General features: G+C 40.7%; 1 protein-coding gene across 1 annotated transcript in view; it reads right to left on the reverse strand.

Moving 5' to 3' along the window:
• The window catches only part of LOC102511253 (aldehyde oxidase 4), a 59,294-nt gene that overhangs the window by 41,667 nt on the left and 1,473 nt on the right, over window positions 1-16,154 (reverse strand). Inside the window, 7 exon segments of the mRNA XM_032480093.1 lie at window positions 421-501; window positions 1,073-1,156; window positions 3,494-3,555; window positions 6,471-6,597; window positions 9,147-9,255; window positions 11,244-11,340; window positions 15,807-15,864. Of these exon segments, the coding sequence (XP_032335984.1) occupies window positions 421-501; window positions 1,073-1,156; window positions 3,494-3,555; window positions 6,471-6,597; window positions 9,147-9,255; window positions 11,244-11,340; window positions 15,807-15,864 (618 nt within the window).

Genomic DNA, 16,154 nt, shown 5'->3' on the forward strand with positions numbered 1-16,154 from the left:
CATGCCACACTATTTATATTAGTCTCTCTTTCTTCTCAGAGTTGAGATCACAGAGGTTAATAGTAGGAATGATAAAATTCCATTATAATAAGTATCGTCTGATTTTACCTTACCAGTTTTACAAAATGCCTGTAACATATCCCAAGTGTAGCTGTGTGACCTTGATTAAGTCACACATACTCTGTGAGCTCGGGGTTTTTAGTGCAGGGGGTAAACCAAAGCACCTCTGAGGTCCCGGCAGCGCCACTCTCCTAAGCTGTCTGTTTCATATTACAGCGGAGCTGAACATGTTTCTAAAAATGGGTTATCGTGTTGGATGTGCTTCCAACTTTCAGTATCTAACACTCAGTAGTCCCATAGTGTAATACAAAAGACTTATACTGCAGCATGCGATAAGACAACAAAAGTGAAATGTCTTACTATGAGTTCAGAAGGGAATATAGGTTCCTGGGATGGATCCAAGGGCTGGAATTCATCTTCATTGTACAGCTTGGTACACATCTCAACAAAACGAAACAAAGTACAAATGGAACTTCAGAGATACAGAGAGATGTACAGGAATCTCTAAGTGTGAGACTTCAGAGTCAGAGCACCTATGACATTCTGCATGCAGAATGGCGGTGTCAGAGCCTCAGGGCATCCCTGGAAGAATTCTTCCCACCCTCAGAGGAGGCTGATGGTCCCTCTGCCAGATTTGCTGGGCTCTGGGCTTCCTCTTTTGTCAGGAATTGGATTTTAAGCATCTGTGCTGGGTCTTGGGTATTGTTTGCAGATAATTACTTGCCATGAGCATGAAGCGGAGCGACTGCTTTTTTGCCTTGCAGTGCTTGTGGGTGATGGGAGCGGGGTAAACCCAGACTAAGGCACAGAGAGTTGTAATGCTTTGGAAGAAAAACAGCCTTCTGTGCTGACTGGCCTCGGGCTTGCTAATTTTTGGAGCTTCTTAAAGCTGTCTATGCCCTGAATTTACTTACTCTATACTTCACTCACTGAATAGAAACCTTGAATAAATTTGGATTTATGTGGGTATTTTTCAGTCAATCCCAACCGAAGTAGAATATCAGATACTTACTTTTTCCTGTCTGTCCACAAAAAACTTCTCATCTTGATCCATGCAACATTTTCCTGATCCTTTCATTTGACAAACAGTTGATTCCTTAGGAAGTAATGCAGTTTATAACAAATTCTTTGATCAATTCTTTAAACACCAACCCGAGGGCCCGGCAGTGCCCAGGCCCCAGAGGAGCTATGGAAGAAGTAATAGAGTGCATCTGTGCCCTCAGGGACTCTGTAATGAAGTGGGACAGAGAACACGCTCTTCCATCACTGACCAATTGGAGAAAATGCAGGAAGTGTGCAACCATGCTCCCGATAAGGTCTTGTAAGTGGTGTCACTTAAGTCTCAGAGGAAGAAGAAGGAGGTTGGAGGAGGGTGGGTCAGCCAGCTAAGGCTTCCTACTAGAAGTGAGGTAAATGGAGTGTAGTTATAAGGTGGTAATTAAAAAGCCAAAAAGATGTTTCTTCATCATAAGGAAGATACATGCATGTCTTTAATGAAGTCCTGGCAAGACAAACTGCCTTTCAGACTTCCTGTATACAAATATAAGTAGACTGAAAACCTGAGTTTATTTGGATGTTATTGGAGCATTTGAATGATTCAAGTCCTAAAATATTTTACCTTAATTTTCAGGACATTTTTTGCAGAACCAAAGTAGTGTTTTTGGCCTGAATTCATTGGTCAGTTCCTGCAACTCTCAGACTAATTCCATTCTTATTTGTCCTTTCATGTGCAGACACAATCTAAGGGTCTGTAGCGGGTTGGAGACCTATGGTTTGACTTTATACATGGAGTCAAGGAGACCTGGGTTCTAGTTCCTGCTTTAACACACATTAGCTGGGTTGAGTTTGTTACATTAGCAAAATAAAACCCATCGCAACCAGGTTTGTCAGATTTAACTGTGACAGGTACACACAGTGTCTGGCACACAGAAAGTGCTGTAGGGTGGGGGCTGATATTTCACTTGTAAGGTAACTGTCCACAGAGTTAAGAAGGGACTTGGATTTTGTGACAACGCTATGTACTGTAAAGGGACTAAATACACGTGGCTGAATGTGGGGACCCAAAGTGAATGAGACAAAAATATCTGTTTAGATTTTGTCTTCAGGAAAATAGTAATAGGTTGAGTCATATGAAATTGCTGTTTTTGTGGGTCAAAATGGTGGAACATTGGTCATGCATACGGTGCAACATAAATATTATTTTACCCAGGATTTAAAACAAACTAGCCTGTAGTTTTAAAGCCTTTTGAAATTCTTCATTCCTGACCTAAAAGCTGATTTTTTCACAAAGACTATTTAGTATTTGGAATTAACTTGTACATTTTGAATTGTTTTTGGTCAACCAAAATTTGATAAAATTAATTTTTACCATAAAAACTGGATGATGAAAAACCCCCTAACTGAAATCTTGTTATGAGTATGTCTCCTACTGATATTTAACTTACTGGAAACTTAATCTGTCTCAAGACTACCCCCCAACCATACATTAAATCATTCTTTTCCAGCTTCCTTCCTCCTTTGTGATTCCTTGATCTCTCAGCTTTGAAGGTGATTTGGATTTCTTTCTCACTGCATTCTTTATTGGCTAGAGGCAATCTCCTTCCTGAAAGTTGTATTTCTGGGCCTACATCTGCCACACTGGTCTAGGTCCTTATTCCCTCACACATGGGATACTGCACAAGTCCAAGCCCTCATCTCCACCATGTCTTTCCAGGCTTATCTTTCTTATAGGCAGATGCCAAGAATTTTCCTTTTGAACTACTGTTCTCATGTGACCCCTAGTTTAAGAACAGACAGTGACTATCTATTAGTTATCAACTGTAAATCTAAATTCTTTAGCCCTAAATAATATCTTTTTACTCCCTAATGCTTCAGCTACATCAATTTCTTAGTTGAACCTTGGACATCTTTCTTTTTCCTACTTCCATACATTTTCTTACTTGGAATTTTCAATTGGCCTCTCTTCACTCATCTATTTCTATCACTTCCTTTAAGATCTAGCTCAAAACCCCTCTTCTCCAAAAAGTCTCCTCTGTGTTTTCCTTTCCCACTCACTAATTCTCTTTAATACCTGTTCCTCTAAAACTTATTTACATGGTAGAGAGGATATATTGAGCTTTTAATATTTTACTTTTCAATTACACATTTGTTATTTCTTAGTCTATATTTCATTTTCTTCAACAGACTTTGCATTTCTTGAAGTCATGGACCATATACTTTATTTCTTAAGGTGGTGCCTAATTTAGGGCTATAAACAAGATAGATGCTAAAGGTTTATTTTAAAAAAATATCAACAGCAGCATTTAACAACTTTCAGTGGTTAGAAAGGTCAACATGGGGTTGTTTTAGAGAGAATTGAATGCAATAGGTGATTTTATGCAAAAGTTTATCAACATGTTAAATCAATTGAAAAATATTTTTTATTATAACTTACCACACAGAAAGTTTTTCCACTTTCTACAATTGGTCGGTATCCAGTACAGCGGCACAAATTACCTGAATAAGAAGAGGTCAATTTTTAAGGAATGATACAGAAATATACTGCATATTTGTGCTTCTTGCTTTCAGTGGACTAGCTATAATAGTAATTAGATTCTTTTTTGTTTCCCAAACTAGCACAGTGGTTCTTTGGAACAGAGATATACTACAAAAATAGATCTTGTGATTACATTTTCTTCCTGAAATATCACAAAGATCTCTGAAGTGTTTCCCAGTCAACTCTTCCTGCCTTATTTCCAGCCCCTGCCCTAACCCCTGTAACTTGCCACTCCCCATAACATCTCCTACGTGGTCTTTCGTTAAGCTTTTCTCATGTAGCCTCTCTCACCTCAAATGTCAGAATTGTGTCCATTTGTCAGGGGCCCAGACCCTCTTCTCCATAAGGTCTGCTCTGACCCCCAGCCAGAGCTGTACCACTCTTTGTCTGGATCCTTCTGCAGGCCCATCACTGACTGTGTTGGAGTAGGGTCATTTACATACGTGCCGTATCTCCCTCATTGGACCTTAAGCTCATGGAGAAGGCAAGGATTGTCTTAGATGTTCTTGACTCCTCCCAGTACAGCATAGTAGGTATTCAGTGAGTACCTGGTATTGTTTTAATTTGTCAACATTTCAAAATATGGTGGAAAAGGTGAAGAAACCACTGTCTTTTTAAAAAGTATATTCAAATTTTGAAGCCAGTATACACGATATTTATGAAAAGCTTTAATAACATGGGAAAATTCTTATACAGTTAAAATTGTATGTATAATATAAAATTGTATTTACAGTAGTCACAAGTATTTAAAATAAGAAAACAAAAACTGCACAGAAAAGACTAAAAGAAAATAGAAGTATCTGACTGTGATTGTCTGCTGGTGGCAGAAATATGAATGAGTTTTTCCTTGACTTTTAATTTTTTTCATTTTTCATAATAGGAATGCATTATTTTATGCTTAAAATAAATCTAAAATGATTATGTTCAAATATAGTTTAACAATTTCAGAAGCAATGTATATGTGTGGAACTGAGCAGGTTTAAACAGCTTAAAGTAAAATGTTGTATGGAAACTTAGTGCCAGGGAGTCATGTGGAAAAATTGGTTAATAGATATACTGCTTTTTTTTTATTAGAATAAAAATTGTTTAGGAAGAACCTACACACACAAGAATGCATTAAGACTCCATATTTTATCTTTTCATTTGCTAAGAAGAAAGAATATAGAAGTGTGTGAATTAAAAATCTCTCTTTGGAGTAGAGAAAAGGAGCTAAAATATCTAGAACATAACTACATGCCGTGAAACCGAAGTATTTAAGAGGCAATGGACACCTTCTCTTTGATTAACTATAAGAAAACATTAAAGACTAGAGGGAGTGAATGTCAGAGTTTTTCGGTTTTGTTCTTGGCCACATAACAAGTGCTAAGTCTAGAAGCCCTAGTAACCGCCCACCAAGGGAAACTAATAGCACCCACTGTAGAAATTCTTCTGATTCTAAGAGAAAAAAACATGGAAAATAAAAAAATTTTCTATCCTTAGTCTGAAAGGGAAAAACAAGATTAAATGAAGTGATGATTTATATCAGTTGATCATTTTAGAAGGCATGTGTCATACCTAATTTCATTCCTTTGCAATTTTATTTTATATTATTGTTTTCTTAAAACATGAGCATAAAGGTTATATGTGTGGCTAGCACTGATAATCCTAGAGAGAGATCATTGTGAACCAAAATATACTTTCCAAATTATCCACACCTAGAATAAGGTTATCTATCTATTTTAGCCAAACTTTACAATGCCATCTCCTGGTGGTGGTTGTGTGAATTACAGGCACAGAATCTAGAAGGAAATAATCCATCTCTATAAGACTGTGCATATTCAAAGAAACAAAAAGTAAGGCAAATCACAACATCTTTGCTTTTCAAAGCTCTAAATATCTCATTAATGTGGATTACTTTATTAAACAAAAATTATCTATTGTTCAAATCCATTCAGGTTTAATTAAAACTATAATTGAAATCATAGGCCAAAGTTTGAGTAGTACTTAATGAGAAACTAGAAAATGTTGCGTATAGATGTTGCTGAGAGATAAGGGAAAATATTAGAGTATACTTATATTCCAGTTACCGTAAAATTTAAGTTGAATTTTTACTTTGTTTTAGTCTGTATCTCTTCATCATAAAACTGAATTTCTGTGTGGGTCTGTTTATTGAAAAGAACAAAGAATTTCTTTTAATGTTTAGAGGTTTGCTTTCACAGCTTTCTTCTAAGAACTAGTAACCAATTACCTTGAACTAGGTATGTTTGTCACAGAAAACTACATTTGTTAACATGCTCTTTTTTTTTTGTAGTAAATTGTGTTTGTTCATTTAAATTTGATAGCTATTTTGTCATAGGGGATTGAACTGCTCACCAAGCTTATTTGTGACAACTAATTGCAGTCTAAGAGCTCCTTGATCTCATAATGAACTCAACCAGAACATAAAAATGTAAAGTATCTGAAATCCATACTCTATGTAAAATTAATTTTTAGTAAATAGTTTATGAATGATTCTAACAGATTAATTTAAAAACAAACAACAGAATCTCATTCTTCTAGATTACCCAAATTTCCACATTTGGAAAATATTGTATTAAAAGTGTTAAGAGACAGCCTATTTGAATGCCTTCGCAGAGTGACAGCTGGGTCCATTAAGGGAGAAGGCTTGTAATGAAACCACTACTACCCCAATTCTTGGCATCAATGCTGACAAAATGCAGGTAGCACTTCCTGGAAAGGACTTGGGTCCAGGCAGGTGCTAAGGAGGCCTACACGTTGCCCAGGTGTCTGGAACCCCAGAGCTGTGCCACAGCTTCTCTCCGTGGGCCGGGGCCTCCTCCCTCATTGCTTGGGCACTTTCCACCCTCAGTCCCTGATGAAGGCCCAGAAGCCTCACCTCCAAGGGCTTCGGTTATCTGCGCGGGGGTCGGCTCCGGGTGGTTCCTCAGCAGCGTGTAGATGGACATCACCATCCCTGGGCTGCAGAAGCCGCACTGCGTGCCGTGACACTTGGCGAGTCTTTCCTGGGAAAAATTGGTATGTTGTTTATACTTTAAACCTCTTGTTTCCCTACCTTGCACACCAGAAAGGAGTGAAGCGTATGTATTTAGCTTTCCAGGGATAGCTGCAGGGCAAAAGATATCACTCTGGAAGAACAATATTTCTATTTCTTGAAATCATATGCTTTCTTCCCTCCTCTCAGGAAAAGCCTATTGGCAAGTATTAATTAAGTTACTTTACTCTCTAGACTCTGGTTTCTTTATCTGTGAAATAGGAAGTGTAGTTTAAGGAACAAGAAAAATGCTTTGGGGCCATGCTCATGGGAGTTTTCGTCCTTACAGTAGCTCATTAATTGTGTGACCTTAGGTTATTTATTTGACTTTTCTTCCTCTTCAAAATTAGGATATTGTAGTAACTTATGGTTAAAAAGAATATGAAAACAAATATATGTATGTTCCTATATGACTGAAGTATTGTGCTGTACACCAGAAGTTGACACATCATTGTAAGCTGAGTATACATCAATAAATACATTAAAAAATAAAATAATGAAATAAATAAAATAAAATAAAACTAGGATAATAATGGCATCTATTGTACAAGATGGTCGTGAGAATAAGTATGAGTATATACGCATCATTTAACAGTTTCTGGGAAGTAAATTTCATCTCCTTCATCATCTATGTTATAGAATTTTTGATAGATTAAATGACAAAATCTAGATAAATGATCTGAAAATTGTTAAGTGTGATACAGTAGTATTGTGTCGTTTATACATTTAATTTATGCAGTTCAACTTTTTGTATTTAAATACAATAACAAAACAATTAAAAAAGATAGTGAAAAACAGAATGACAAATGACAATGTACTTTGTCCACTCCATACAAAGACTCCATCCATGAAGATACAGATGGAAACATGACTCTGTGGGTCCCCCTCTGTGTATTTGTCCCCCGTGTCTTTCACAGGATGCTCAAATCACTGGCTTGAGTATGACCCAAATGTTTTAAAATAAACCTCAAACAGCATGACCTCTAAGAGGAAAGCCAAATACGTCATCTGTGGCTCAGCTGCAGGGACAGACGTTGTTCTAAGGCTAGAGGAAAATTTGGGAGGCTTGTGTTGGATTTATTGCCAGAAGACAAGTTGTCTCAGATGTGTCATATAGACCTGGCTGCAAATGTGCTGGTAACTGATTAACAACTGGATCTCTGGGAGGAGAGTCCTGATCTGCAGCTTCAACCAATTTCAGTAGTATAAAGACTTCCATCAAAGCTGATATCAAGCTTCCAATGTGATATCACTGAATGTGGGTCTGGAAGACAGGTGCAGGGTGATACCTTTCTATGGCATCTCCACAGTGTAGCTACAACAGACATAAATGGCCTCAAGAGCACAGGGAATAGTGAAATGCAGTAAAATAATTGGGAGATGATAAATATTGCTATTTATTAGCATCGTTTTTAATATTGTTTACTTACTTTTAAGCTTGTATAGTTTAATTTTTAGTAATGGCTGTGCTTAAAAGACTGGCTCACAAAAATCCCTGAAAACTTAACAATTGGCTCTCCTGACCAGTACGAGCCTGCTCCAGGGCACTACTGAACTATCAGGTACTATTAATATTTGAGAGAAAGAAATCTGATAAATAATAATAAATAAATCTGATAGAAGCGTTAGGTAGCTTCCATACTGTTAAGGTGATAAGCCAAGAGTGGGTAAGATCTTAATGTCAAAAAGTCAATAAGTGCCCATCAATGCAACACATTGTCAGAGGAAGATCTTTGCTTCCGTGTTCCAAACACAGTCTTCCAAGAGAAGGAATTGCAAGAGATTATGGCTATCCATAATTTTCTTTTGATGCCCTGCTTTTAAAACAAAACCTCTGAAGAAACTCTTATTCTAGTATATAAAAATAACACTGCAACTGCAGTAAAAGTTCTCTAGTGAGGGAGGGTATAGCTCGAGTGGTTGAGCACATGCTTGGCATGCACAGGGTCCTGGGTTCATTCCCCAGTACCTCCTCTAAAAGTAAATAAACCTAATTACCTACCCCTCAACAAAATAAAATAATTAAATAATACAATAATAAATAAATAAGATATTTTAAAAAGTCCTCTAAACTTTAGTAAATGCTTTGTTATTTTAGTTGTGTTTTCTCATAGTGTGGTGTTCAGTTACTCATGAGCTATTTGGGGAGTGCTTGGGGAGTATTTCATACATAATGAACCTCTTATTCATAGTTCAGTAATTCTGAAATATGGTAGACAGCTAGTATCGATTATAAACTTCTAGTTTCCTATCTCGTTTTCTTCTCTTGACAGACTAAACTGTCTTTGTTTTAGTTTAGGGCAGCATGGGGCTGAGAAGTTAAGATATATTAAAATGAATGAAGGAATCTTGGTTTATACACCAATCTCTGAAAGGATCTCTAGCTCTGAAGCACTGAATCTCACAAAATGAGAATTTAAAGGCACAAAGGATTTCAAAGTTGGTGACCTAATTGGAGTACATTAGACTACGCGGGGTGCCTGAAACCAACATCTGGTCCAAACCACACTGCCCTCCTACCTGCACGGGGTGAATCCTGGTTCTGATGCTTCCCACTCCTTCCACTGTGGTGACAGCAGCCCCATACAGCAAGCAGATAGGAACCAGGCATGCTGTAACTGGAAAATGGCTGTGATGGAATTTTGTAAAGAGAACACATTGGAATCGCAGGGAGTGGGTAACAGAATTCAGGGAGTAATTTCAGAGGAGAGAGACTCATGAGTTTGTATATCCCTGAGAATACAGAGAACACTAGATATAGAACTATAACTTTTTGGAAGTGTCCAAGGAAGGACTTACATAAGGCTGGAATAGAATGGTAGAGAGAAATTAAAAAAAAAAGAACAATGAGTTTTGTGCAGGACCTCCAAGAGACTCTCAGTCTCCATTTTCGCCCCCCTCATTCCAAGGAAAGGAAGCCTTCTACTCATCATAAAATGATATATTGAGTTATGTAGACCATCCTGGAGTAATTTACCCCGGTAATCTTCAACTGTGCGAAGCTTTTAAAAATACAAATACTGGTTTAACTGGTTCCATGCTAACCCAGTTAAATCAGAATCTCTGGGATAGGATCACTCCATCACTTTTAAACCTCCTCAGGTGATTCCAATGTATGGCCAAGCTTGGATAGCTTGGGCTTATGCCCTTGTCTTGACCATCTCTCCCACACTCACGTCTGTATTAATGACACGGCCAACATGGTTAGCACCCGATTCTCATCTCACGGGTTGGGAATGGGATCCAGACTTTGTTAGTCCAATGTAGTCTCTTTATTCCCACCCAGGCTAAGTCCTATTCTCTTTCCAGGTATGGAAATTGTCCTCACCCAGGGACTTCTTCCTTTACTCTCTCACCCAGGATGGGAATATGAATGCTATTCTTCTGAAGAAAAGATAGAGTGCTTCTCTTGCTCCACCAGCCCTTTGAATAGTCAAATGCGTTTGGAAACCCCCCACCTGACTAGTGAGGGACCTTGGAAGAGCACTTAGCATACAGAGCAAGAGTGGACCCTAGGTCCATTGCACAACAGATACATTTTATTTCTTGTGTCCTCTAATCCCTCCTTACTAAGTTTACTTCACCTTAATCTTTTCTCCCTCTCCCTCTTCTCTCAACTCTCCATGTTCACTGCTCTGCTCAGTCTCACCCTTATGCCTCATGCAGGAAACAGAGGCACGAGCCCCTTCACTGCCCAGTCAGCAACTACTCACCTGGGGCTGCAGTCAGCCTCACCTGCATTCCACGTCCAGCCCCTTCGCTGCGTTCTGGATCCCATGTGTTCTTGGCTCCCTGTGGACTTGCTCCGTTATCAACTGCCCCCCTAACCTCTCCCTTTCTAGGGTCTCATTTCTCTAAATTCCCTTGCATTTAGCAATTAATGTAAGTGTTTGCTGTGCTTAAAAAAGAAATCCCCAAACCGATGTCTTTCTCCAGCTACTGGATTATCTTTCTTCCCTTCTTAGTCAAGTTTTTCCAAGAGCCTTCCACAACTTCCTGGCCCTCCAGTCACTCCTGCCATCTGCACCTGCCATCACTACTGCAATGCAGTGTATCCAAAGCTACACTCACCACTTTCGCCTCTGCTCCTCCTCTTCCTAACTGAACAGCACCACCCAGTGACCTAAGACAAAGACTTGGGAATCATGCTAGACAACTCCTTCCCCACCACATTCAATTGTGAGCAAATTTACATTTTAGATCAAGGTGATGCTGGCTCAGTCGTGCAGTGTGACTTGAGGTCTCATTCAGCTCTTACAGGGGAATAACTCTTCCAGTGTATGTTGACCCAGATCTTCTACCAGGACAGTGCATCACTTCTTTGTGTTTAAGGCACTCTTGCCTGACCCTCCACTCTGAAATCTGCTCAGAAGCAAAGGAAGTAGTTGCACAGCAATAGAGAGCATGGCCCTGAGAGACTGGCATGCAGGACACATATATTCTGATGGGAAGAAAGTCCATGGGAAAGATCTGGAGCTTAGGAAATTGCAAGAGAGCAGGCCTGCAAGCGGTGGACACTCGGAGAGAGAAGGGGACATATATATGGACAGGAAAAGTGGGGGCTCCACATCCTTCCCAGAAGTGCCCAGAGCAGGGCCCCGTCAACACAAAGGATACTGGATCTTCTTGGTCTTGGGGTCGTACCTCGACACCATGACGGTGCAGGCGCCACAGCCTCCTCCCCCACAGCCGTACTTGGTGCCTGTGAGGCGGACTGGAAGGAAGGGAGTCAAGGAAAAGAGGGGCCCAGGCTGCTTTGCTTTCCATGGATACTGATAACAAGCAACTTGTTTTCTTGAGTCTCCTACCAGGGTTTCTTGCTTAGGGAGTTGTTCTACTTTTTGCATATAAATGAACTAACTGATGAGAGGTGAGAATAAATCCCTACAGACCACACTGCCTTCTCTGAAAACCCCAGCTAGATGCATTTCTGAATGCAAAATTTTCTGGATTTTAGAAAGATAGTAAGCTAGCATTTCAGGTGGGGCTAGGCTGGCACGTGTAATCAAAGACTAAAATTTCTGCAGTGAGTCATATAGATACTCACACTGAGTGGGACGCATGCGACCACAGAGCCTTGTGCCAGTTAGATCAGAGCTTATATCCAAAGGAGTATGGAAAAGCCTGCTGAATCCAACGGGTCCTTGACTCGCATTATTGTTGTGGAGGTGATGTACGTGCCAACTTAGAGATCCGCCCCCACCCCCTGCCCTGGGAAGTTCCACTTTTCCTGGTTCAGCAACATGATGCCTTTACTTTCTTACGGGATTAGAGAGCATTAATTGAATAACCTTGGCTCTTGACCCAGTAACGTCAGCAACCACTGTGTACCTTTTCCCTATAAGAACCGTAAAAAATTAATAATATTTTCGCAAAGAAAGAACAAACGATACACGTAAATCCCCTGCTTTAGGTTCTATAAAAACTTGCTGGGATTTGCTTAGGTCTTTTCTGGGTGAGGTTTAAAAAGGATTTCATGGGTGGAGGTTATATTCAGCTTGGGCGGAGGTAAAGATTAATTTTATTTTGGAAACTGCTGCTCTTGAAGAGGTAATACTGGACCAGTACACCCCTGGAGGAAAGAGCTGAGATTCCCTGCAGAGGTCCAGAGAGGCTGCACACCCACTTCCTTTGTTTTTCAGTCCCCAGCCTGAGCCAGCTCTGCCTGCTCAGGCAGGTCAAGCTTTCTACCTTCAGGTAGTCACGTGGGTGATACCTCAGAGAGGGCCCCACTGAGCAGAACAAAAGAGGCAAAGAAATACTTTCTCTCTGCCTTTGGTGTCCTGACATTTCCAAGCAAAGGAATCCAGGAGCGGTCTGGCTCAAAGATGGAGGCGAATTTTTGCTTTTCACTTTGTCAGACCCTAAAACATCTCTGTGATGCACATTTAAATGTTGCCTTGAGTGAAAAGTGAAAAGTTGATCCAACCAGCTGTTTTGCCCTCTGGTCACCAAACAACTAGTTTAATGCCTCCTTCCTTCACCCCTCCAGAAGTGCCTGGCTCAGTTCCTTCCATATTCTGTGGAATCATTCTAAAGCTCATCATTAGATAGGGTTGCCAGGTAAAACATAGGGTGCCCAGTTAAATCTGAATTTCAGATAAAGTAAGTATGCCCCATGCATTCAAATTCAAATTTAACTGGGTGTACTGTATTTTTATATGCTAAAGCTGGCAATCCTAATTTGGTCAAATACAAATGATAATGTATCAGAAGTTTATTTTCAGTCCTTTAAGAGTTTTCTCAGTGCCTCCAAGGTATATAGCAGTCCTACAGCACATCCAGAAGTTACCATGAGACTGAATGCTGGTGGCCAGTGTGTGCAGTGGACCCTGAAGTTTCCACTGGGATCTGGTCATTTGTCAACGAGTTATTGTGTTCAGCAAGCCAGGCAAAGAATGTGACGTGGGGTCAAACTTGATTCTTTGCCTCAAGCATCTCACCCCTCCTTCATCTCTTGCTTACCCTCCCCCCACCCCCACATCTATCAGAATAAACTGCTTTCAGTTCCTCAACAGCTGTATTTCTCTTGCCTCTGCAGCTGCCCCATCCCCCCAATGTATTGCTGACAAGAATACCCTCGTCCCCAAGCCTTCCATTTGCCCCGGCAACTCCTACATAACCCTCCCCTCTTCCTTCCCTCCCCAAGCCTTGTGTAAGTGCCCTGCCTGTGTCCCCACAACACGGAACTCATCACACTTCTGGGGACAACACAGCACTCATCACACTTGCCGTGTGTTTCTCCTCTGGCTGTCTCCCTCACTAGACCAAAGGCAGAGGCTGTATCTTCTAGCTTATTTCTGAACACCTGGTGCTTGGTAAATTTTGCTAACTGAATGAAAAATTGCTTTGAGAATGGCAAGAAGTGTTAGCGCTCCGGTCATGGGTACTGTGAAGGGCACGGGAAAACAAGGACACATGGCCAGGGTATCTCTGAGACATTTCATTTCCCCAGTTTTTAACCTAGAGCCAGGATCTCACGGAGGTTAAGCAGCTCTATAATGACACACTCTCCCTGACCCAAGCAGCCATGGGCTATTCATTGTTTGTGGTGCATTATCTGGTTATGCAGATCAGACTGCCTAACACCAGGCCAGGAGGTGTTGTGGGGAGGGAAGAGGTGACTGGGGAGGGAGAGGTGATAGGGGATTGCCTCGGCAGGTCTGGGCAGGGCACTGGGCTGGGTGGGTCCCTCAGTGGAAGGCTGTGACCTTGGGCAGGGCAAGAGTGGAATGGTGAAGGGAGAGATGCCACTGTGCCCTTCATGTGACTGTGTCCTATTCTGGAAATGACACCTGAGCCAGGACCCAACTTGGCAGCAAACTGGATTTTTGTGGGAGCCTGAAGCTTTTATAACACTGGAGACCTGCCTTAAGGAAAAAAAATTAAAACTTATGGATATAACTTAGGTAGAGGGCTTTGGAAGGGACCATGGGAATCCTGAGAAAAGTGGAGGTAGTGTGGGCATATGGGGATGCTGACTCTGGCAGAAAATCTGTGGTATTCACAAAAGTTCGTGAGACTCACCCACTTGAGGAACAAGTGAAAACTGAAGCCCCTGACTCCGCCCAGAACTGTTGACTCTGTAATCAGAAGTTGGGGCCTGGGAGTCTTAGGTTAGTCTTATTTACTCACAGGCCCTTATTTATGACACTAGGCACCAGAAAGGAATGCACAGAGGGGGACCGTGGGGGGATGCGGAAATAGACTGTGAGTGATTCTGCTCAGGGCTGCGTCTAGCCATGCTTACCAGGGGGTGCACGAATTTTCAGCTTGTTCCTAACATAGAAAATTTTCTTCATTTTAGTATGTCTAGAGAAAGTATGATAGAATGTGTAGTGAACTGAGAAGTGAAATAAAAGGGAAGAGACAGAGTGTGCTAACAGTGAGACTGTGTAGTGGGGTCAATGGGAGAGGATGAGCCCAGTGAGGGAGGATTTGCCTGTTGTTGTTGTTGTTGTTGTTGTTGTTGTTGTTGTTGTTGTTGTTTTGTTTCAACAATAAGCCCATTCTTGGAATAGTGAGTGAAATAGGGACACCAGAGGACAATTCTGGCTAGAGTAGCAAAAATAATGGAGTAGGAAACCAGACTGAAAGGTTAGCGAGAGAAGGAGTCTGGAGAGAACATGAAGTATCGGGTACACATAAGATATTGGATAAGCTTGACAAAGTGAGAGCAGGGAGAAAGGAAGTAGTGTTTTTAGATGTGCCTGTTGGGGGGCAAAAATACAGGAGCAGAAGGAAGTGAAGACGTGGGAGCGAGAGAGCATGATTGTCTTGTACAGAGTGGCACCCCAGAGCTTACCACGGTGCCTGGCTCTTAGTAGGTGCTCAATAAGTTTACTTATTTTTAACTTATTATTTTGAAACAATTATAGTCTCACAGAAGTTGCAGCAATAGTGCTGATGGCGCTATATGCCTGTTCCCCAGGGTCCTCCAATGACGACCCCCACAAAGCCACAGCACAACACCAAAGCCAGGAAATTGGACATCGGTATCATGCTGGCATCCAGACTCCAGAGCTTCTTCAGATTTCAGCACTTACACAAGCACTCATATCATGTGGGTATAGTCGGTTCTATGCAATTTTATCTCATAGATCTGTGTAACCACTGCAACAATCACTCCCCTGGATTACTCCTTTATAGTTGCATCCAAACCCAGGACATTTCTTTTTGAGTACTAAGGTCCAGGGGGAATGAGGAGGGAAAAAAGGTCCAGATCAGAGGTGGAGAGCTGGAAGCGCATAGCTATCCTCTGCAAGACGTTTATAAAAGGGCAACGAAATGCCCTTGTGGGAAGCTGTTGTCAGTGACATGCACCTCTGAGTAAGTGGCTGGATATTTCTACATTCACTCGCTTGAATATAAAACCATCATCAGGGTGACCATGGAGTTCCAAAGTCATAAAGTTGTTTCCAAAGCTAGAATAATCATGGTTCACTGGATGATTATTTTGGTTTTGCTCAAGCAAAGAAACAAAACAAAACAAAACAACACACACATACACAACAAATAAAGCACAAATCTAGATGCATTCTCTGAACTTCAACTAGACTGTAGAAACTGAACATAAGGTTATTCACCTAGAGCAAACACAGAGTGACTTTCTTCAGAAATCTCAGCACGTTCACTTTTAACCACCTAATCCAGGTGGATTACAGTAGAACGTAAGGATATGGACTTTCCTCAGGTAGAAGAGCAGATTTACTTCAGGGTCAGCATTCTTCTCTATGACCTACATGTGAAATAAGAGAAGAAATTTTAGGAAGATAATACCAACGTTATGGTAATTCTATTCATTGTCTTGGGGGCATGTTTTTCTTCACAAGAAAAAATAATTATAAAGGAAATCTTTTTTAACGCTTGGATCCAGAATTTTGGAGAAATAATGGAGCATTATTTCAATACCTCTGAATTTTTTAGTATAAATGACCATTTTAAATTCTGGATTGTTTTTCCTTAGAGTCACGTGGAAAGGATCCAGATGGGGAAACAAGTACACAGATTCCAAAATTGACTCAAAAT

Source organism: Camelus ferus, chromosome 5 (genome assembly GCF_009834535.1).
Source record: "Camelus ferus isolate YT-003-E chromosome 5, BCGSAC_Cfer_1.0, whole genome shotgun sequence".
Taxonomy (NCBI): Eukaryota; Metazoa; Chordata; class Mammalia; order Artiodactyla; family Camelidae; genus Camelus; species Camelus ferus.